At 42.4% G+C, this 21,774-nt stretch overlaps 1 protein-coding gene across 7 annotated transcripts in view; it reads right to left on the bottom strand.

The window, feature by feature from the left end:
* LOC132382451 (zinc finger protein basonuclin-2-like) overlaps nt 1-21,774 on the bottom strand; it is a 318,584-nt gene that overhangs the window by 43,900 nt on the left and 252,910 nt on the right. For 6 of the 7 annotated variants that reach the window (XM_059952659.1, XM_059952657.1, XM_059952663.1 and 3 more), the window contains exon 2: nt 12,501-12,603. In XM_059952659.1, coding sequence (XP_059808642.1) covers nt 12,501-12,603 — 103 coding nt within the window. Of the gene's footprint in view, nt 1-12,500; nt 12,604-15,750; nt 15,794-21,774 lie in introns of those variants that run through there. The other variant, XM_059952660.1, reaches the window with a different exon arrangement.

The following is a 21,774-nucleotide window of genomic DNA, read 5'->3' as shown; positions in this document are numbered from 1 at the left end:
TAGTTTGATGTCTTTTGATTAACTTTCTAACAAATTTAAATTACCTAAATCGAATTTTTTTTAGATACTTACAAATTAGAAACTTTTTATATAAAGTTTTACCACCCTTCCCTAATTCAACTTTGATAGATTTTTCAGATATGATTTTTACTTTAAATCCCTGTCAGAAGAGATTAGTGGCTCTTATTTATAATATGATTATGAAGATACAACCAGAGATATCAGGTAGAATTAAACAGGAATGGGAAAAAGAACTTCAATACAATATTTCAACGGAAAAATGGGAAAAAATTTTACAAATGGTTAATTCGTCTTCTATATGTGCTAAACATGCTTTAATACAATTTAAGGTTGTACATAGAGCTCATATGTCTAAAGATAAGCTTGCTCGGTTTTACTCTCATATTAACCCTCAATGTGACAGATGTCATTCAGATGTGGCTTCATTGACCCACATGTTTTGGTCATGTCCTACTTTATATAACTATTGGAAGGACATATTTGCTACCATTTCCTCAATTTGGAACATTGATTTACAACCTCATTTTATCACTGCAATTTTTGGTATTCCAAATGAAGATGATAGTCGATTCTCCCCTTCAATTAGACGAATGATTGCCTTTGTAACATTAATGGCCAGGAGATCTATATTACAAAATTGGAAAGAAGTAAATCCTCCTACCACATTTCAATGGTTTTCTCAAACTATTTCTTGCTTAAGTTTACAAAAAATTAGAAGTACTATTTTTGATTCATCAATTAAATTTGAAGAAACTTGGGGACCGTTCATTCCACACTTTCACATGAATTAATTTGACTTCTTCCAGACCTTTACTCTTATTATTCTTGTTCTGGTATGGAGTTCCGGAGCTTTTTGACACTATTATATGTTTATAAACTATTATTATTGCCCATGTTAGTTTAGGTTTAGTTTTTTTTTATTATTTCTTAAATATACATTTTTTCTTATATTTCATTTTCTTTCTTTTTCTTTTGATGATTATTTTAATCTTTTCATGTATAACCAATATAGATTAGATTGTTATTGTATGATCCTTTTTCGCTGATAGGTTAATAAGATATTGTTATCTTGTTATCAACTCAATTTCAAATCTATTGTATTCACAACATATGTAATATAATATTATGTTATGTTTTTTTAAAAAAATTAATAAAAAGATTGAAAAAGAAAAAGAAGGAAACTGGTGGTGCTGCCCTCCTGGTGGGGACTAACTCCCCCGTTGTGCGACGGCTCCTGGGAGCTTGTAAGGAGAAAGGGGGGGGAACACTTTCCGGAGACCCTCTCTGTGCATCCAGTGCTTTGAGCGGTGTTCGAAGAAGTGGTTGCCCCCCAAGGGCTGGACCCAGAGTATAAACGAGGGACAGTGTGGTGTACGCAGGCGAGGCCCAAGGTGATCCAACCAGGGGAGGTAGCACTTGTGATGGGGACCCCCAGATTCCCCACTGCCGACCGGCGAAGCCCTGTTAGTAGACACCCCGGATGATCTTGAAGGGGAGACACGATTTCCGGCAGGGGTGCTGGTGAGGCCCAAAGTGCAGAGACCAGAGGTGGTACATGCGAGGCAAATAGCTATAAGTGTCAGGAACACCACGGCAAGAGAAATCACCTTTAAGAGGGGAATGCCGCTGGCACATCTGTTCCCAGTGACGGTAATGTCTAGTGCTCCAGTGAGGACCCCTAACGGGGAGGGGTTGGAGCATCGAAGGGAGCTGACCGCTGAAGCCTTTAACTTTGAGGATTCCCCAGTGTCGCCGGAGTGGAAACACCGGCTAGTGGAGAAGATGCTGAAGATGGAAGCTGTTTTTTCTCGGGGCGAGTTTGATATTGGCTGCTCCAAAAGCACTCGCCACACCATCCGGGTGACAGAGGACACCCCGTTCCGAGAGAGATCCCGGCGGCTGGCTCCGGCAGATGTTGAGGATGTGCAGCAGTACTTGTGCACGTTGAAGGAAGCCGGAATCATAGCTGAGTCTCGAAGTCCTTATGCGTCCCCAATAGTGGTGGCACGGAAGAAGAATGGGAGATTGCACATGTGTGTTGACTATAGGACTTTGAATCGACGAACTGTCCCTGATCAATATACCGTCCCGAGGGTCGAGGACGCGTTGGCCTGCCTGAGCAGTGCGAAGTGGTTCAGTGTGCTGGATTTAAGAAGTGGGTATTACCAGATCACTATGAGTGCGGGCGATAAGGAGAAGACAGCCTTTATCTGCCCGCTGGGGTTCTTTCAGTTCGAACGAATGCCCCAAGGCATATTGGGGGCCCCAGCCACCTTCCACAGGCTCCTGGACAGGACTGTGGGGGATACAAATCTGTTGGAGGTGCTGGTGTACCTGGAAGATTTGATAGTGTTTGGATCAACTTTGGAGGAACATGAGGAGAGGCTGTTGAAGGTGTTGGGCCGGCTTAATGAAGAAGGGTTGAAGCTTTCCCTGGACAAATGCCAGTTCTGCAAGTCGTCGGTTAGCTATGTTGGCCATATCATTTCGCAAGAGGAAGTGGCTACTGATTCAACCAAGACAGAGGCCGTGACCACCTGGCCGAGACCCCAGAAAGTGGGCGCTCTGCGCTCATTTTTGGGGTTCTGTGGGTATTACCGCCGATTCGTGAAAGGATACGCCAAAATGTGTCACCCGTTGACTCAGCTGTTGAGTGGCTATCCCCTGCTGGGAAAGAAAAGGAAGGGGGACCAGAGGCAAGACGCTGGAGGATACTGGAACCCAGCGGAACCTTTTGGCTCGAGATGGGATGATCAATGTGAAGAGGCGTTCCGATCTTTGAAAAGGGCGCTGACCCAGGCCCCGGTGTTGGCTTTTGCTGATCCCCAAAAGCCATATGTGCTGCACACGGATGCCAGCCGAGAGGGTCTCGGGGCTTTTCTGTACCAGGAGCATGGCAAAGCATTGAGACCGGTAGCCTTTGTCAGCCAAAGTTTGTCGCCATCTGAGAGAAACTATCCCACTCACAAATTGGAGTTCCTGGCGCCGAAGAGGGCGGTGGTGGACAAGCTGGGCGATTACCTGTACGGAGCCAAGTTTGAGGTGAGAACGGATAGCAATCCTCTCACTTATATTTTGACTTCAGCTAAGCTGGATGCCACAGGACATCGGTGGCTGGCGGCCTTGTCTGTATATGATTTCAGCCTGAAGCACCGCCCAGGAAGCAGGAATGTCGATGCGGATGCTTTGTCACGTTGGGAGCCGGGGGAACAGGAGAAGGACGAGGAGTGGGAGAGTGTCCCTGCCCCTGGAGAGAAGGCGATGTGTCAGTTTGCTATCACCATGAAGGCAGAGGGAAGAGCGAGGCTGGAGCGAGCCGTGGACCATTTGGGGGTTTTTGACGACGCCATACCCCTATCTTACTGTGACCTGACCGCACTGCGGACTAAACAGTTGCCAGAACTGAGTCCGGGGGAAGAGGCAGCTGCTCAACAAAATGACCCGGGTCTTGGCACAGTGTGGAGAGCGGTCGAGAAGGGGGATGGGGCGTTGGCTGAGAAGGCGAAACACCCATGCGTGCCTCTGTTGTTGAAGGAGTGGTCTCGGTTGAAGTTAAAGAACCAAATCTTGTACCGGGTAACAGCGCCTCCGGACCAACCCCGCCGTTGGCAACTGGTCCTGCCGGAGAAGTATCGGCAGACTGTACTCCAGACCTTACATGATGATTCTGGACACTTTGGGGTGGAAAAGACCCATGGATTACTCAAAGACTGGTTCTACTGGCCCCGGATGAGGGGGGACGTTGAAGAATACTGTAGGGGATGCAGTGGTTGCATCCGGAGGAAGACCCTGTCAGCATCGGCGGCTCCACTGTCGCACTTGCAGAGTGCGGGACCTCTGGACTTGGTATGTATGGATCTCCCGTCGATTGAACCTGACACCAACAACACCACGAATGTCTTAGTCATCACCGATCATTACACTCGCTATGCTCAGGCATTTCCCACTAAGGATCAGAAGGAGACGACAGTGGCGAAGGTGTTATGGGAGAAGTATTTTGTGCATTACGGCCTTCCCAGGCGAATCCATAGTGATCAGGGGCGGGACTTTGAGAGTCGCCTTATCCATGAATTACTGACTATGCTTGGGTTTGAGAAATCCAGGACTACCCCTTACCACCCACAGGGAGATCCTCAGCCAGAGAGGTTCAACAGGACCCTGTTGGACATGCTCGGGACGCTGGAGATTGGGCAGAAAAATAAGTGGAGTCGTCATATTGGACAACTGGTTCACTATTACAATTGTACTCGCAATGATGCTACAGGGTACTCACCCTATTGTCTGATGTTCGGGCGGGAAGCGAGGTTGCCCATTGACTTGTGTTTTGGAGTTGAAGTGGGTGTATTACCCGGGAAGTCCCATCTAAAGTATGTGTCCGACATGAAGAGGGAGTTACAGCGGGCGTACGAGTTGGCCAAGGCGGCGGCTCCCAAACAAAATCAGAGGAATAAGATGAGGTAAGACCAAAAGGTGAAGTTTGTCCATTTATTGCTGGGCGACTGGGTCCTTTTACGGAATTTGGGACTCCCTGGTAAGCACAAGTTGGCAGATCGATGGGCGGCCAGCCCCTATGTAATAGAGAGCCAGATGCCGAACCTGCCAGTTTACCGGGTGAAACCTGAGGATGGGAATGGGCCTATCAAGGTACTCCATCGGAATCACCTGCTGCCCCTGGATCAAGCAGTGCAGCTGGACAAGGAGCAGAGTGGGAGGTTACGCCTAGTACAAGGACTCTGCGAGGGCGCGGAGCGAGGGAAGAGACCGATGCTGAAGAGCGGGGACGGGTCCTTAACCCGGGAATGGATACCGATTCGGAAAATGATGACTCAGATGAGTGGCCCCTGTTCCCATTCGCTGGCGCTCCAGTACCAGAAGAGGAGGCTCCTGGCCCTTCCCATACTGAGTTAGGTGAGAGGAGGGAAGGTGTGGAGGGTCAGATGGAGAGGCAGCCAGCGTTGGGCGGAGAGAGGGTGGAACCCGAGCGTGAGCCGGAGGATTCTCAGGTGAGGGGGGAACCCCGTGAGGGAGGGGGTGAGGGTCTGTCAGGTAGACCTGGGGTGTCCGAGGCAGCGGGTTCGCAGGTGAAGAGGGAGCCCAGTGAGGCGGAAGGGGTACAGAGATTGCAGAGAAGTAGGCGCCCCCCCCCCCCCCCCCGGAGCGGATGACATATGTGGTACCAGGAGAACAGAGTGTGATTTCTACTGCTCTGGGTAGTTGTGTCACTGCTTTCTGCACCTGGGTTGGGTTTTGTGTGTTGCAAGAAGCTTTGGGGAACTCTGGTAATATCATGAGGGCATGACATTTGCTGGTGGGGAGACAGTATACAATGTCCTGTGTGTGTTACTCAAAATGGCTTCTTTGGCTTGTTAAGAGTAGGAATGCTTCTTTGTCTGCTTGCAGTTGTTTAGCTTTAGACTTGCTGATATGGGATTGTATTTATTTGTTAACCAATGGGGAATGTTATTTTGTCTTGTGAGGCTGGGAGCTTGGGGGGTTTTCGCCGGTTTTGAGGGGAGTCGGGAAGAAGACGCCGAGGAAGGTGGACGTGCGCTGCACTGCTTGGTTGACCACCGGGGGTGGTCCCAGGTGCAAAGACGTGAGATCGGAGGAAAGTTGCGAGGGGTCGAATGCTTCGATGGTTGAGCTCCAACAATGTGCACTATATTCTTTCATATATATTGAATTGTCCAGTACTCTTTTAGTTTTAGTAAAATCTTTAAAGTGTATTTCATAATGGTATCTGGTGTGAATTTGATACTGTGTGCGTGCGCGAGGCATAAACTTGATTTCCACAGCACCTGCGTGTACGGGAGGTGGGGGTGGTGTGTGGCTGGATCTCATTTTCCCCTGGACATATACCTGCCTGTTGGGTGAGTGGTACAGGAACAAAGACATGGCAGACCAATTGAATAACTACTTTGGTTGTCTTCACTGAGGAGGACACAAATAATCTTCCGGAAATAGTAAGGAACCGAGGGTCCAGTGAGATGGAGGAACTGAGGGAAATACATGTTAGTAGGGAAGTGGAGTTAGGTAAATTGAAGGGATTAAAGGCAGATAAATCCCCAGGGCCAGATGGTCTGCATCCCAGAGTGCTTAAGGAAGTAGCTCAAGAAATAGTGGATGCATTAGTGATAATTTTTAAAAACTCCTTAGATTCTGGATTAGTTCCTGAGGATTGGAGGGTGGCTAATGTAACCCCACTTTTTAAAAAAAGGAGGGAGAAAGAAACCGGGGAATTATAGACCGGTTAGTCTGACATCAGTGGTGGGGAAAATGCTAGAGTCAGTTATCAAAGGTGAGATAACAGCACATTTGGAAAGAGGTGAAATCATCGGACAAAGTCAGCATGGATTTGTGAAAGGAAAATCATGTCTGGCGAATCTTACAGAATTTTTTGAAGATGTAACTAGTAGAGTGGATAGGGGAGAGCCAGTGGATGTGGTATATTTAGACTTTCAAAAGGCTTTTGACAAGGTCGCACACAGGAGATTAGTGTGCAAACTTAAAGCACACGGTCTTGGGGGTATGGTATTGATGCGGATAGAGAATTGGTTGGCAAACAGGAAGCAAAGAGTGGGAATAAATGGGACCTTTTCAGATTGGCAGGCGGTGATTAATGGGGTACCATAAGGCTCAGTGCTGGGACCCCAATTGTTTACAATATTTAGACGAGGAAATTAAATACAGCATCTCCAAGTTTGCGGATGACATGAAGCTGGGCGGCGGTGTTAACTGTGAGGAGAATGCTAAGAGAATGCAGGGTGACTTGGATAGGTTAGGTGAGTGGGCAAATTCATGGCAGATGCAATTTAATGTGAATAAGTGTGAGGTTATCCACTTTGGTTGCAAGAACAGGAAAACAGATTATTATCTAAATGGTGGCCGATTAGGAAAAGGGGAGGTGCAATGAGACCTGGGTATCATTGTACATCCATCATTGAAAGTGGGCATGCAGGTACAGCAGGCGGTGAAAAAGGCAAATGGTATATTGGCATTCATAGCAAGACAATTCAAGTACAGGAGCAGGGAGGTTCTACTGCAGTTGTACAAGGCCTTGGTGAGACCACAGCTGGAGTATAATGTGCAGTTTTGGTCTCCTAATCTGAGGAAAATTCTTGCCATTGAGGGAGTACAAAGAAGGTTCACCAGATTGATTCCTGGGATGGCAGGACTTTCATATGAAGAAAGACTGGATAGACTAGGCTTATACTTGCTGGAATTTAGAAGATTGAGGGGGATCTTATTGAAACGTATAAAATTCTAAAGGGATTGGACAGGCTAGATGCAGGAAGATTGTTTCCGATGTTGGGGGAGTCCAGAACGAGGGGTCACAGTTTAAAGATAAAGGGGAAGCCTTTTAGGACCAAGATGAGGAAAGACTTCTTCACACAGAGAGTAGTGAATCTGTGGAATTCTCTGCCACAGAAACAGTTGAGGCCAGTTCATTGGCTATATTTAAGAGGGAGTCAGATATGGCCCTTGTGGCTAAAGGGATCAGGGGGTATGGAGAGAAAGCAGGTACAGGGTTCTGAGTTGGATGATCAGCCATGATCATACTTAATGGCGGCGCAGGCTCGAGGGGCTGAATGGCCTACTCCTGCACCTATTTTCTATGTTTCTAACTTTAAAGTAATTTGATTTCTCAGCTTACATCAATGATCCATCTCTGATAATAGTTCCGCACTCATTCATTCTCTCTCTCACTCACTCTTGCCCATCCTGATCTGCTGGGCAGGTCCTCCTCCTCTGCAATTTGCGACATCCACATTCTTTTGTCAGTGTTCTCACTTTCTACCTGCTCCCATTCATTCACTGCACGGACAAACTGGCTTCCAGTTTATCGCCATGGTTAAGCCTGTTTTACACTATCGGAGACATCATCCCTCTCGCCCCCACACGTTTTATCTTCATTTCTGTTCTGATGATAGATCTCCCTGCTGAAGCATTGACTCAGTTTCTCCTCCCACAGATGCAACTTGACCTGCTGCATGTTCCTGGCATTTTCTTTTTTTGTTTTCAATTGCAAAGATGCAGTCGAGCTTAACTTCAACGTTTAACAGAAGTTTGGATAGGTACACGAGTGGAAGGTTTATGGAGGGCTATGGTCTGGGTGGAAGTCAATGGAAGAAGGCAGCTTAAATGGTTTGGCATGGACTAGATGGGCCAAAGGGCCTTTTCTGTGCAGTATTTTTCTATGACTCTAATTATTATTTTGGTCTTCACCTTCATGTCCAGCTGCTTGAAATTAATAAAATTAGGATTTTCCTATTTGTTTTTTTTTTACCCATTTTCTTCTTTCACTAACACTTACATTAAAGTTTATGGCAGTGGATATAATTTAATCTTCTGTACAGTAATGGCAAATCTTCATTAATCCACTCTAGTTCTACTCTTCATCATCTGGGTTTTTTTTTCCTTTCCTCAATTCCCTTTTAAACAACCATTTTTTTTTATTATGCATTCCAGCGGAAAAAATGCAGATTCTGGAAACCTGAAATAAAATCAGAGAATGCTAGAAGTCCTTAGCCAGGTAACACTAGCTGAGGAGGAAACAGCATCAGCATTTCAGGTAAATACCCTCATGGAACTGGAAAAGGGAAAAGACAAGTGTTTTAAAATACAAATATGGGCTTAGGTGAAAAAAAGGAAAGCCTGTCATAGGATTCAAACCAAATTTATTAAGACAGTTTTTTTTAAAAAACAGCAGACAGAACGAATGATACAGAGAAAAATTGAAATACATCAAATTGAAATAAATTCTGCCACATCTGTGAAAATAAATGGGTTCACTTAAAATTGTTCAGCTCAGTATTAATTTACCAATGGTTGTGCCCAAGGTGGAGGTTGAATCATACTGTTTAAGTTTATACTGTGCAACATGGTGTTCTGATGACAGATAGTTAAAATAACACGGAGCTTACCTGCAAGGAGGGATAGGAATGGGTAAAGGGGCAGACGTTACCTCTCCCTCAGCTGCACTGGAAAGTGATGTGAAAAGGGAGTGGCTGGTGGAGACAGTCTAGTGGTGCAGACAGTCTAAGGAACAGTCACCTCAGAGTATTGAATCAGGAAGGATGATGATATATCTGGTGATGGAATGCAGTTTGAGGTGGCTGAAGTTATGGAAGATGACCTGTTGAATGTGGAGGTTTATTGGGTGGAAGGTGGACCAGGAAAACTCCACTGCACATCTACAATCTGGCGACCAAGAGGTCAGGGTATGATCTCCGGAAAGCTGTCTTGTACGAAGTGGCAATTCTGGACTAAACTTGAATCACCGAAGGATGCTCAACAGCTCTGCAGGGCTTGAATGCTATCACCTCTTATAAAGTGAAACCAAGTGACACAGGTGGCAACAAGGCTTCACTCCCAGTGAAGCTCAAGGTCGTTTCTGCTGGCTTTGACCATCAAAACATGGAGGCACCTTCATGAATCCCCACAGCTGCCAATGACACTGTGATTTTGGTCTCCAAGGCATACATGAGAGCATCCTTCAGGACACTGAACTCACGGAAAGCATCCATATCAGACAGGGAGGGCACTTTGCCGAGTACTAAAGGCCTGCGCTGATTAACTGGCTGGAGTGTTCATCATTATCTTTAACCTCTCGCTTCTGCAGTCTGCTTCAGGCAGGCTTCAATTATACTGGCGTTTAAGCTGCCTCAATGACTATCACCCAGTGACACTTAAATCCACTGCGATGAAGTGCTTCGAGGGGTTGCTGATGAAACATATCAACTCCTTATCCCCTCTGACTTGCCTCTGTCACACCAGGTAGGCAGCAGATGTTATTTCATTAGGTCTTCACTCAGCCCTGGAAAATCTGGTCACCTAAGATCCATACAGCTCGGCAATCGGTTCTATCATCCCCTCAGAATTCATCAATAAGCTTTAAGACCTTGCCCTCAATACCTCCTTGTGAAATTGGAGCCTCCATTCCTCACATGCAGACCGCAGTTAGATCGGATTGGCAACAATATCTTCTCCAAGATCTCCATCAGCAAAGGTGCATCACAAGTCTGTGTGCTTGGGTCTCCTGCTCTAGTTAACTTGTGTCTATGAGACTGAGCACAGCTGCACTGCCACATTTAAGTGTGTTAATGGCACCTCTGCCATTGGCCAGATCAAAGGCATTGATGAATCACCCTATAGGAGGGAGACTGAAAATCTGGTTGAGTGGTGCCACAACACCAACCCCTTACTCAATATCAGCAAGGCCAAGGAGCTGATTGTTGACTTCAGGAGTAGCAAACAAGTGGTCCCTGAAACTGTCCTCTCTGGAGGATCACAGATAGAGAAGGACAGCAACATTAAATTCATCAGAATTGTCATTTCAGAGGATCTGTCCTAGGTCTACTGTGAAGCCATTGGGAAGAAAACATGGCAGTGCCTCTGTTGGCATACTGACTAGTTGCTCATGGTCCAGTATGGAAACACCAATGCCCTTGAATGGAAACACCTACAAAAGGTAGTGGATATGGCTCAATCCATCTTGACACATCTATGCAGAGCGCTGTAACAGGAAGGCAGTATCCATAATCAAAGACACCCCCCCCCCTCCAACCATTCAGGCCATTCTCTCTTTTCACTGCTGCCATCAGAAAGGTATAGGAGCCTCAGGACACACACCATCAAGTTCAGGAACAGTTATTACCCCTCAATCATCAGGCCCTTGAACCAGAGGGGATAACTTCACTCGCCCCAGGACTAAACCGTTCCCACAGTCTGTGGCTTCACTTTCAAGAACGCTTTATTTCTTTCCTCTTTAATTTGCAGTTTGCTGTCTTTTGCAAATTGGTTGATTGTCCATCCTGTTGGGTGGGGTCTTTCATTGATTCTATTGTGTTTCTTGTATTTACTGTGAAGACCCAGAAGGAAATGAATCTCACTGCTGTATATGATGACGTATATGTAATTTGATAACAAATTTACTTTGAACATTCTCTGACTGAGAGGTGAGGGCTTGAAAACAGATGTTGAAGATGTTGAACAAATGACTAACATTTTAATTTAAACCATTTTTGCTTTAAATTTAATTAAGTGTGGCTGTGCCTTTGTTTTAATTTATTATGTTTCAATTTGTCATGGTATCATTTTGCTTCAGCCGCTTTCTGAAAATGATTTTTAAAATTTTTTTTTTAAGAATAAGAGAAATAAAAGCTTTATAAAAAGATTGAGGGAGTTTACCTGATTGAAAGGACTCTGATAAAACAGAGGATAAATAAGGTGTAAGTAACGTAGTGAAAGTTTTATAAAACTCCCCAGGAAAGCCATCAGGTCCTGGGGTTTTACCAGAACGTAAAGCACGTATAGCCTCCGCCACTTCTTCATTGGAAATAGGCTGATCTAACTGTCTTAGCAGACAATGTAGGAATGTTGATATTACTGAAAAAAGCATTCATACAGGTATCATCTAAAAAAGAGTCAGACTGATACAGCTTAAGGTAAAAGTCTTTAAATACATTGTTAATTTCAGAATGGTCGGATATCTTAGTACCATTATCTTTAAAAATTTCTGTGATTTGATGATTAATTTAGTCTTAAATTCAAAACCATCTCTTTATGATATCTGGGGACCTTTCCTAAATTACTTTTCCAATTTATAAAGTTTAACAGTGTACAGACTTTTAAGTATATTTTTATCTTCTCTTCTTAAGCGAATATGCTTTCTTTTCTAATTTATCCTTCATCATCCATCAGCTTTTTTTCTTTGGTAGTTGGTAGGGGGCTGACTTTTTTTTAATATAAAAAATTTCTTTTATGATGTATAACCTATCTTAAATTTTTGATTACAGAGTGGTATACCTTTATGTTATGCTATAACATTTTGATCAATTTTATCACTATATATGAATGCACACAAGTTATGTTGAGATGTATCTATGTGTTGCACTCTGTAAATCTTGTTTTTTTCCTTCTGAATAAAAATATTGTAAAAAGTAAGAAAAAATGATTTTCTACATTGGTCTGTACTCCTCCTCTCTGCATATTAAAGCATACTTGATTTCTCACCTTTGCAGTTCTGATGATTTTAACCTGAATCCATATTTCTCAGCCCGCTGGTGCTGCCCAACCTGATGAGGGTTTCTAGTATATAATGTTTTTTTTTGATTTATGATCCATTTGTGTAAATCATCATCCTCAAAGTTTGGGCAGGCTTAGCCAGACTTCATCCATCAGCCATGCCCTCTGCTCCCTTTCCCACATTATAAAAGTGAATCCCCTTTAACAGGAAACCTTTAAATGTTGAACACTTGGAAACATTCTGTAGGGGACAAGAAAGGATCTATATAAACACAGACCTGTGTGGAGCTATGGGTTGAGAGAACATGCATTGAGATGAACGGCTATATAATATCAGTGGTCAGAACGTTGCAATGCATACCATGCATTGTCAACTGGATAGGCAAACAGTTCCACCTTTGCAAAGGTCCCCAAGATTGCCGAAGGATGCCAGCATCTCCCGTTCTCCTTACCATGTACCACCCATCCATGTTTGCAATGGTCACATTGACGCACGTTGATCTTCCCAGCTTGAAAGCACTCACAGTTACAGTTCACCAGTGTGCAGCGAATAGCCTGGAAACAGAGAGACAGAGTTTTACATCTTCAGCCAATGCAGATAAAGTTTTCATCCACATACCACGAATGACAGTACTGTTAAACATATAAAATACATTGATACAGCTTACACATTAAATATTTTAATCACTTTTCTACATGTCTTCATCAAAATTAACTGGATTATTTACAGTGGCAATTAGTGAGTCAGAATTTACAAATTTCATTTAAAAATAATGCTGGTAATATTGCGTGACTGGTTAGTCACCTACACTTGCGACAACATCTGTTTTAACTCCGGTATAGTTACAGGAGCCTGAAGGCACACACTCAGCGATTCAGCAATAGCTTCTTCCCCTCTGCCATCCAATTCCTAAATGGATGTTGAACCCATGAACAATAACTTCACATTTTTACTGTTTCTGTTTTTGCAATATTTTAAATTTAACTATTTAATAGACATCTATATACTTACTGGTTCTTAAGGTTGTATTAGCCGGGGGGGGGGGGGGGGTGGCAATGGGGACAAGCTCCCACTACCTATTACATACTCTCAAATAGCCTCTGAAAACCAAGTCCAGCTCCTGCCCTTTACATGTGGCTTAGCTACTAAGCCTGACAGAACCATTTCTACTGACAGGAGAAGGGGCAAACGTTTGTTACTGGTGCCTTAAAACCAGTTGCTTTGGGTAGATGGGGCTAATCAGCCATGGTTGGCAGCTCATCAATGGAAAGCTTATTATATGACTGCCCATTTTCTTAAAAAAAAGTTAACTAAAAGTGTATTCTTATAGGACTAATATAATAGTTCAGAAAGCCTGCCAGTTTGAACAAGCAAGTATACAAGATGCTGGATTAGACTGCAGGACCATGGGATATGGAGCAGATTTAGGCCAGTTGGCCCATCGAGCCTGCTCCACAAAGTGTGAGGAACGGACAGTCCTGTACCTCAGAAGACGGTGCTGCGAGCATGGTTTGAACTTACGTGGAAAGCCCCCATTGGATTTCAAGTCTAATACCTTAACCACTCAGCTACTGCAGCCCTTATTTTTCAGAGATTTAATATGAATGCACATATTAAGATTCCCTTCATATAGCAACAAGGCAAAACTTTGTAGCAAAGCATCTTGGAAAGCAATATTTTATTCAAACTTCCCACTGAAATTTGTACTTGAGCAAACACCAGTGTCCAATTATCTTTGAGCTGCATGTACAGTATCTTGGGTTCCACTTGCAGGATTTAGAACAAAAAAAATGTAATTTTTTTTTACAATGCCTTTTATGAAAGATTATCACCTTCACTAAACATCCCAAAATTATTAATATAAGTTTAGTGCTTAATTAAGAACTTCTTGCCGATGAATTGTAATTAAGAAATGTTGACACATTATGAAGTGATTTTGACACTTCATTCTTTAAATAAAGTTCCAATAACTTTGACGTTTGACAATTTCGGGAAAAAACCTTCAGATTAGTCATTTATGATTAAGAATTTTAGTGATGAATTAGGAATTTAAAAATGTAGTAAATTTGCATAGTAAGACAGATGAGGAAGATACTCATACACAGCTTTTCGACATCAGAGCCAACCAGTAGGACTGCTGGCCTTTTACTGTGTTATGAATTGTATGTAATCACAGGACAATAAGCAATTAAGTGAGCATACTTCAATCAGTATAATCCAGAATTATTTTGTTCCTATTTTTAACTGTTTAGGGATTCATAGATTTTTTTTTAATCTATATTGTCCTCCAGCATTCCAACACAGTTCTGAATGATGCACTTGTATTTACATTGTTTCCAGCAAGATAGAAATCAGTCGAGTGTTTGTAGTCCTTTTTTCCAATTATTGTAATGAAGAAAAAGGTTTACATCAATTTCCTAATTCTCCCTTTTCAATTGAAGAGTTTGTTTTTCAGCTGTTTTCTACTTCTCCTTCAGCAGAATGAAGTAAAAGAATGGTCCAGTGCAAACCTGGTACAAGGTATATGCATATTTGATTTAAATGTCAGCTGAAGTCTCTGGGGTCTGGATATTTTATAAAGAGAAATGTCCTTTGGTTTACAGTGTTATCCCAGCAATCTCTTACTTGTTAAACATGTTACTCGTTCAGCACGAACATTGTGGAAAAACTTATAACAGAGCAGATTGTTTGATTATGAACTCCAGAGCAACTAAAGTTCACTGGTTTGTTCACATACATGTGCATAAGCATACATGCACGCAATGCTACAGATTGGGAACATTAATCTACTTGAGAGAATGGCTAGTTAAATCAGTGCACTAGCAAAAGGCTGGATTTATAAACACCTGCACGTTAAAGATGCTTCAAAAGTGTTAATTAACAAAATATCCTGATACTCGGGGCATGGAGGGCAATGATCCCCAGTCTAGGTGGATAGGACTAGGCAGTCTAAATAGTTTCAGCATGGACTGAATGGGCTGAAGGACCTGTTTCTGTGCTTGCTTCTCTATGACTATGACTCTAATTCCTCTGGTATCTCTAAAATAGCAAGCTGTATCTTTACAGGAATAGACATTTACTGTAGTTCCAAGGTTTAACCCTTAACTACAGAGTGTCAAGTTCCCTTTCAATGAAATTGCAAACAGATGTGATTCAGCAGGAGAATATCACTTGACAAAGTAGTACATTCTACAAGAAACCTCAAGACAGAAAACACTACAATAATACTACTTACTTTGATTTGTAACAATAACTATATACACAACAGAGTTTAATCTAATATAATACATACTAGTTGTTGAATATGTCATGTGGGCAATTAATAATTGAAAATGACACGGTACATGTTTTATTTAGGCGTGATTCAATACTAAAAACATTCTCCCAGTAGTTCTGTGGATTTTGACTTATGGAATTTCATTCCCTCTGTACTTACTCACTGCTGCACAATGGGAATATTGCCTGAGTAACATACGCTGGGGTCATTAAAATAGTCGCTTTTTTAAAAAAATTTTGTCCCGATGAACAAAACAACCCTTGAACTGGCTGAATGCTCTCCTTCTCACAGGAACTACAACCCAAGATCAAAGAGATTTTAAAAAAAAAATTATGTTCCCTGTCAGAGAAAAATCAAGGGGCTTCCTGCAAAGAAAACACCTCTTATAGGACTTGACCACACCTCTGAAATAAGATAACCTTACCAGCATCTAATTCGAGTTTGTGAGACAAAACCAGTCATATTTGGAGGTTGTGAAGTCAGGCAGAAGCAAGAGCTGTGAGTGGCATCTTGAGTCAGTGGAGCCACAGTGACAGGGTCTGAGCTCTTATTCACGTTAATAGACATTTAGTGTTCCAGGACATTGTGTACTTAAATAAAAACATGCTTTGTAATTTTAGTCAGTCAGTTCAATGTCATGACTATAAAACTACAGGCTTTAATATGGCAAAGGAACTGCCATGACACAGAGACACAACAAGTTATACACATATGAAGTTAGTTTAAAATCATGCTAATGTACAGCAAGATGACCTCAGAAGTTTGTTCTTCTTCACTCTAACTCCCATGACTTTATAAGTACTTTACTTGGGTTAAACTAACAAGGATGAATCAATCTGCTGACTAAAAACTTCTTCATTAAAAAAGAGAACTGTCTTTCGGGGACCACAAGTTTTATCTGCTAAATAAGTAAAATTGCTAGCCGGATTTCAGAATTCACAAAAAAAAAGTCTGCGTGACTTTTTTTAATCTTCATCCAAGTAGGAAAGCAATGGATTCAAATCCACGTTAAATAAATATTTAAATGAGCTTCATTAATATGAAGCAGCTATGGGATTGCTAGAGTTTAAGAGTCTGTATCTATCAAAAGGTTGAGGGGAGACTCCTTTTGCCTTTTCTACAGGCAATAAATTTCCCTCAACCAACATTACTTATTTATTGAGATACAGTGCAGAAAAGGCCCTTCTGGCCTTTGAGCAATGTTGTCCAACAACCCTTTAATTTAAGGTGAAATTACCCTAGCCTAATCGTGGGATAATTTACAATGACCAATTAACCTACCAACCGGTACATCTTTGGACTGTGGGAAGCAGCTGGAGCACCCAGGGGAAACACGTGCGGTCACAGGGAGATCGTACAAACTCTTTACAGACAACAGCAGCATTATTGGAAATCGATTAACAAGTTATTTATTTTGTTTGCTCTTCTGGGAATATATACAGCATACAAAATATCTACAACAGTAACTCAACTACTGAAAGAACTTATAGGTTAGTAGGGTCTTGTTTAGTAGCAACATCAAAGGTTACGGGGAGAAGGCAGGACATTGTGGTTGAGAGGGATAATAAATCTACCACGATGGAATGGCGTTGAAGACCCAATTGTTCCTTTATGTCCTAATTTTGCTCCAATGTCTTATAATTTTATTATTCCCTAGCATTGTGTAAACCATGCATCATAATCACTCTGAATAGTTGTATCACCAATCACAGAACCTTCTGACTCTCTCTGTCCTAGCCTTTCCCTGTGTTCCCATCCTACTTCTCCACAACACAACTATACCACACTACCCATTTTAAGCATCTGCCACTTTCCTTACACTCTGCCTCCAGCTACTCAGCCAACATTCCACACAGCACTCAGCTAACTTTTGTACTCTGAATTTCAACTTTACCTAACAATCCGTTAAGAGCCACTTTACTAAACACCATAAGGAAGTCCATAAATCCTGGTCACTATTTCAATCTAAAAATTATTCCTTCAGTAAAATGTAGGAAGCAGGCATAAATTCAAGAAGCTGTTAAAATTTATGGAAACAAAATAGCCTGGAGAGGAAATGACAATCGTTGAGTAATAGGAAGTACAGCACAGAAACAGGCCCTCTGGCCCATCTAGTCCCTGTTGAAATCTTTTAACTGCTTCCTCCCATCGACCAGGACCCGGACCATAGCCTTCCAAACCACTACCATCCATGTACCTATTCAAACTTTGCTTCAACGTTAAAATCGAGCTTGCATGCACCTCCTGAGCTGGCAGCTCTTTCCACACTCTCACGACCCTCCGATTGAAGAAGATTCCCCTTAAGTTTAGATTGGGATTTTAGTTTTTGGATGAACTGATGAACTGTGTTGGAAAAGGCAGAAAATCAAATTAGAAATGGTTGATAGTTCTTTCAGACAACAATGATGGGTTTGATGAGCTAACGGCACTATCAGCATGGTAAGGTTCCTCAATTAATAAGTTGGTGTTTAGATGCGGGCAAGTAATTCAGAGGTTTGGAACAGTGTCACAATATGCATTGCACTAAACAATTTTTTTTCTGCTTGATGGCCTTGCATAGCTACGACAACAAGACCAACATGATACACATTTTCAAATGGTCTTCACTATTATTCTGTGATTATTTATTTCACCACAAAGCTGCCATGCTCCTCCAGCACAGTCGAAACGTCAGTCAGCTGTGCTCGCTCTGTTTTGCATCTGCTGAGCATTTCAGCACTCCACTGATGTGATTTACTGGCAAGGAGGTTTCTGCGCGATTACGAAAGTGTAATCCCTTGGTATCTGTGTCTGGCAAGATTAGCAATTTCTGCCTTTCTTATTCCCCCACTACGCTGTGCTGTTTCATCTCACTTACTGTGCGGAGGAGGAAAGTTCAAAAGCCCCGCTGCCAACAACCAGAGCACTTAAAAAGCTTGCAAACAAAGATGCTTTACGTACAGATTCCTGCTCCAGAGGCAGGCAGTCGATGGAAAACAAAGTGTTGCCACGCTGCTTTCTTCTAAGAAAGAGACTTTCCATGGTTTCACGAGAAGCTCCTAGGTCACAATGCAGTCTAAATGAAAATTGCTGCTAATTATACCAAATCCTGCAGCTGAGTATACAGACCCAGAGTCAAGGATTTTCATGTAGAGGATGTTTTGGTTTATAATTTTAAAAGAATCAGGGAAAGTATATTATTCAGGAGATCTGTAGCTGCTCAACTTCCCTCTTAACTCAACTATTCCTCCTGCAATGAAAATAATATCCCAAGCATCATCACACATGGGTAGCAATAATTAAGAGTGATCTGTCATTTTGAAGGAGCTAGATGATCCTATTGTGTGTGCAGCTGACCATGTATCCCCCCACACAGACAAACTGCTCCACAGCTTTGTATATTTTAACTGACTGATTCTCGATAATTCCTATTTGCATTACAGCACCACAAACACCTTCAATGGAAGCTATTAGGTTAGCTAAAGCTGTGAAGTGCAAGGATGTGCTTTTAAAAGGGGCTCAAGTTAAATTAGCTAAGCAGGCCGTGCAATCCTTAGCAAATTCTCAACATCGATTCAGTTGTCCACATTCTTTCAGGAGCCACCACATGACTTGCATCTCCAGCTGCCCTGCTTTTGCACTCTGAGCATAGGTCATCTCACATTGTCTGCCATAAGGATAGACATCTTCCAGGATGAAGGACCTTGGCTAAATAATTGTTTTCTGCAGAGCAGAGAAGGGTACAAAAGAAATCTAATACATACTTTCAAAATGAGGAGGAGGAGGAGTCTTAATGGCACTGCAGACCCACTTCCTCTGGCTATTGGGTTAACTGGTCAGTGACATGTCAAATCAGGCAAGAATTGATCATGAGCTTCAAAAGTCTTCTTGAGAGGCCATATGGATTAATTCCGCTTTTTAAAAATTCTAGGTGGTTTAGCACTTGGAGGTCACAAATTTGAAATAACCAGAAGAATTGGTAAGAAAATAGGGCATTTTCTTTCTGAGTACAATGTGTTTGTAAGATCTGAAACAAGCCTGAAATATTGATGACAGTCGTCATTGGAAATGTATTGAAGAGGACGAACTGCAAGGGAAAAATTAGTTGGTTTGCCTGACTGGGACTATTGAAAAATAGAAATTTGTGACCATTGGAGGGCAAGGACCATGGGAGACCTCAGAACGTTTAGATGCTAAATGAACACATCATCTGAATGCCTGACTGAACATCTAAGCCAATCTCCACCCAAACCAGAACATGCAACCGAGAGTCTATAGGAACAGAAGTTGGCATACGATGATGATACGTCCACTGTGATATTCAGAATAAAAGGTTTTGATGAACTGCCAAGCACAGGTAAGGAGGAAACTCATTGGTGGCTGACATGGGGCCATCTGCTGTGGAACAGGCGCCTGACTTTTAAACAGGAGGCAAATATAGCAACAGGACTACAAAGAGAAATGACCTCACTCCGAACAGAACGGTGGAAGGTTGCCTGACTAAAGTGAAGGTATCCATCACCTTGACATGCATGGCCTTCTCCTGCATGCAGCACTGCTGTTATGCATCAATGAGCATATGGCAAACCCATGGTACCTGCAGTAGGAATCTCCTGTCCAATAGAATAATTTGCATAACTGAAGAATGAAATATGCACAGTGTTATCTCCTCTCGTACATCTTTCAACAGCCCAGCAAGCTACTATCACATCATGTTGACTTCTCAGCCTCGGGGGCTCCGTTCATACCTTTTCCTCCAGAAGCAATTCTTTCTCTACATTTTGCTCTGCCAATTGTTCTGTGTCTTTCACAGATTCTCCTTATATTTTCATTTTCACCACCGCTGGAAAAGGCTGATGCAAAATATTTAACATCTCTATCAAAATAGATACTTTCCTTCATTCCCAACTACAACTGCTCATTTTTCCACACACGCTAGAAAAGACCAGGAGATGTAGAAGCAGAATTAGGCCATTCAGTTCATCGAGTCTGCTCTTCCATGACTAATTTATTATCCCCCTCAACCCCATTCTCCCCGTAACTGACGCCCTGAGTAACCAAGAACCTATTATCACAACTTTAAGTATACCCAATAACTGGATTCCTCCTCATCTCTGTTCTAACGTGATGGCCTTCTATTCTGAGGCTGTGCCCTCTGGCCCTAGACTCCCTCACTATAGGAAACATCCTTTTCATGCCCACTCTGTCTCAGCCTTTCAATACTTGATACGTTTCTAATGAGATCCCCCTGTTTTTTTACTGAACTCCAGTGAGTACTGGCCCAGAGCCGTCAAAAGCTCCTAATATGTTAGCCCCTTTATTACTGGGATCATTCTCATGAACTGCCTCCCCCCCCCCCCCCCCACCACCCGGATCCGCTCCAGTGTCAGTACACCTTACGTAAAGGGTCCAAGCCTGCTCACCATAGTCCAATGCTTTATAAAGCCTCAGCATTACATCCTTGCTTTTATATTCTAGTCCTCTCAAAATTATTACAAATATTGCATTTGCAATTCTTATTTGCATTCCTATTTATTTTCATAAATGGAAAGCATAACAATAAATGACATTAAAATCCACAAAAGAATTCCTTCAGGAAATTCATAGAGTCACAGCAGGAAACAGGCTCATGGGCCTACTGATTCTGCACTGCCATCAACCATCCATATCTACTAATTCCATGCTGACTCCATATTTAGTTCATTCCTGTTCTCATCTCAGCCTAGATTCTACTATTCACCTGCACACTGGGGGCAATTTAGAAGGTCAATAAATGTAAAAATCCACAAATCTTTGGGATATGGAGGAAAACCATTGCACCCACAATGTAGTCACAGGGAGAGTGGGCAAACCCCACACAGACAACACCCTAAGTCAGGATTGAACTCAGGCCTCTGGTGCTGTTGGGGCAGTGGCCCTACTAACTGTGCCACTATGCCATCCAGTATTTATGAGGATTACTAAAGTAAAAACCACCAAGGAATAAATTGAACGCAAATACTATTCATATTTTTAAAAATGGATAAATTCCAATTTAAAGTTTGTTTTGTTTTCTACCATTTGTTAGTTGTCCAAAGGCACAGTAAATGAGATTCATTCTATGCTTAATCCCTCAGATGATAAACAACCTTCATTGAAAAGGTTTGAGAAAGGCTATTATGTTCTGCTTTAGGTTATTAAATAGGGTTATGAAACCAGTCTTCAATTGCACAGTCAAATGGTGTAATATTTTCTTCCAACACAGTCGATCATTCCTGAGCAAAACAACAGGAACATTTACAGCACAGTCTACTCCTAGCAAAGCAAGGTCACTATTTGCAATAAAAATATGTGACTGATCCAATAATTTAAACAAAACCACATTCATAACAAACCAACAGAGGAATTCTCGGATACTTTACATTAAGACTGGACTGAACGGACGCAGGCCTGGCTTGGAAAGTAAGGGCGGCTTACAGAACAGTTGTAT

The sequence above is a fragment of the Hypanus sabinus genome, chromosome 28 (genome assembly GCF_030144855.1).
Source record: "Hypanus sabinus isolate sHypSab1 chromosome 28, sHypSab1.hap1, whole genome shotgun sequence".
In the NCBI taxonomy this organism is placed as follows: domain Eukaryota; kingdom Metazoa; phylum Chordata; class Chondrichthyes; order Myliobatiformes; family Dasyatidae; genus Hypanus; species Hypanus sabinus.
The sequence above is the reverse complement of the archived record's forward strand: the minus strand, read 5'-3'. Positions and strand labels throughout refer to the sequence as shown.